This window comes from Diabrotica virgifera, chromosome 2 (assembly GCF_917563875.1).
Source record: "Diabrotica virgifera virgifera chromosome 2, PGI_DIABVI_V3a".
Classification (NCBI taxonomy): Eukaryota; Metazoa; Arthropoda; class Insecta; order Coleoptera; family Chrysomelidae; genus Diabrotica; species Diabrotica virgifera.
This window is the reverse complement of record NC_065444.1, coordinates 34,658,710-34,659,776: the sequence shown is the minus strand read 5'-3', so window position 1 is coordinate 34,659,776 and position 1,067 is coordinate 34,658,710. Positions and strand designations below refer to the sequence as shown.

General features: G+C 41.7%; 1 protein-coding gene across 1 annotated transcript; it reads left to right on the top strand.

The window, feature by feature from the left end:
• The first annotated feature begins 236 nt into the window (after nt 1–236).
• LOC126880670 (uncharacterized) lies at nt 237–806 on the top strand. Its single transcript, XM_050644724.1, has one exon. It carries the CDS (start codon nt 237–239, stop codon nt 804–806), a length of 570 nt encoding a protein of 189 aa, XP_050500681.1.
• Nucleotides 807–1,067: the final 261 nt, after the last annotated feature.

Genomic DNA, 1,067 nt, shown 5'->3' with positions numbered 1-1,067 from the left:
CTAAGCAAAACACCTTTTTTGTTACCAAAATAAATAAATATTTTACTGTTCGTCGTTAACTTATTTTTTAATTAATTCCGTTAACTCACACCTACCGGAATATTGGTGACCCCGAAAACATTTAAAACGCCGCGAAAATTTAACAAATTAGTGCTAATAATATACTTTTGCCGGTTTTTTAAATACAGTAAGCATCGAAAATAACGAACAGTAGCAGTGCCAACAACAGTGCTTCAATGCTTCAGGATAACAGTGCTTCAGTTGATCGGATTTCAGTTAAAATCCCACCGTTTTGGCCCAACGGTCCTGAAATTTGGTTCCTGCAAGTGGAAAATCAATTTACATTTGCAAACATAAAAGGTGACGCAACAATTAAAAGACTACTTGAGCATGAAGAACTGGGCGATCGACGATCTTCTAAATTCTTACGACATTTACAGTCTTTAGCAGGCACAACAGTACCAGATGATATTGTAAGGTCTCTGTGGTTAGGTAGACTGCCATCGTCTACACAGGCTATTCTAGCTACTCAATCTAAAGCTAGTTTGGATGCAGTTGCCGAGCTAGCTGACACAATCTCCGAAGTTATAGCTCCTAGCGTCCATATGTCAGAAGTTTCCAACGCGCGTGAAAGTACCATCGATAAATTGACAGCCGAATTAGCTGAAATAAAAATTCAGCTAGCTAGTTTGTCGCAGGCTCAAGCACAAACTAACACATACCGTCGTAACCGCAGCAACTCAAGAGGCAGACCTTATCCTAGAGACAGAAGCTACAGCAGGGAACGTAATAGTGACATTTATTGATATCACTACCGTTTTGGTGACCAGGCTCAAAAGTGCTCTCCTCCGTACAAGCATCAGGGAAACATCGCGGGCAGTCGGTAAGTGCGGCATCCGATCCAAGCCCAAAGTCTCGCCGCCTTTACGTAATAGACTATGATACTAAAAAAACAATTTTTAATTGACTCCGGTGCCGATCTGTGCGTTTTTCCGCGGAAATATGTACGGGGTGCACGCGAAAAGACTTCATACGAACTAAACGCGGCCAATGACACTAAAATCGCG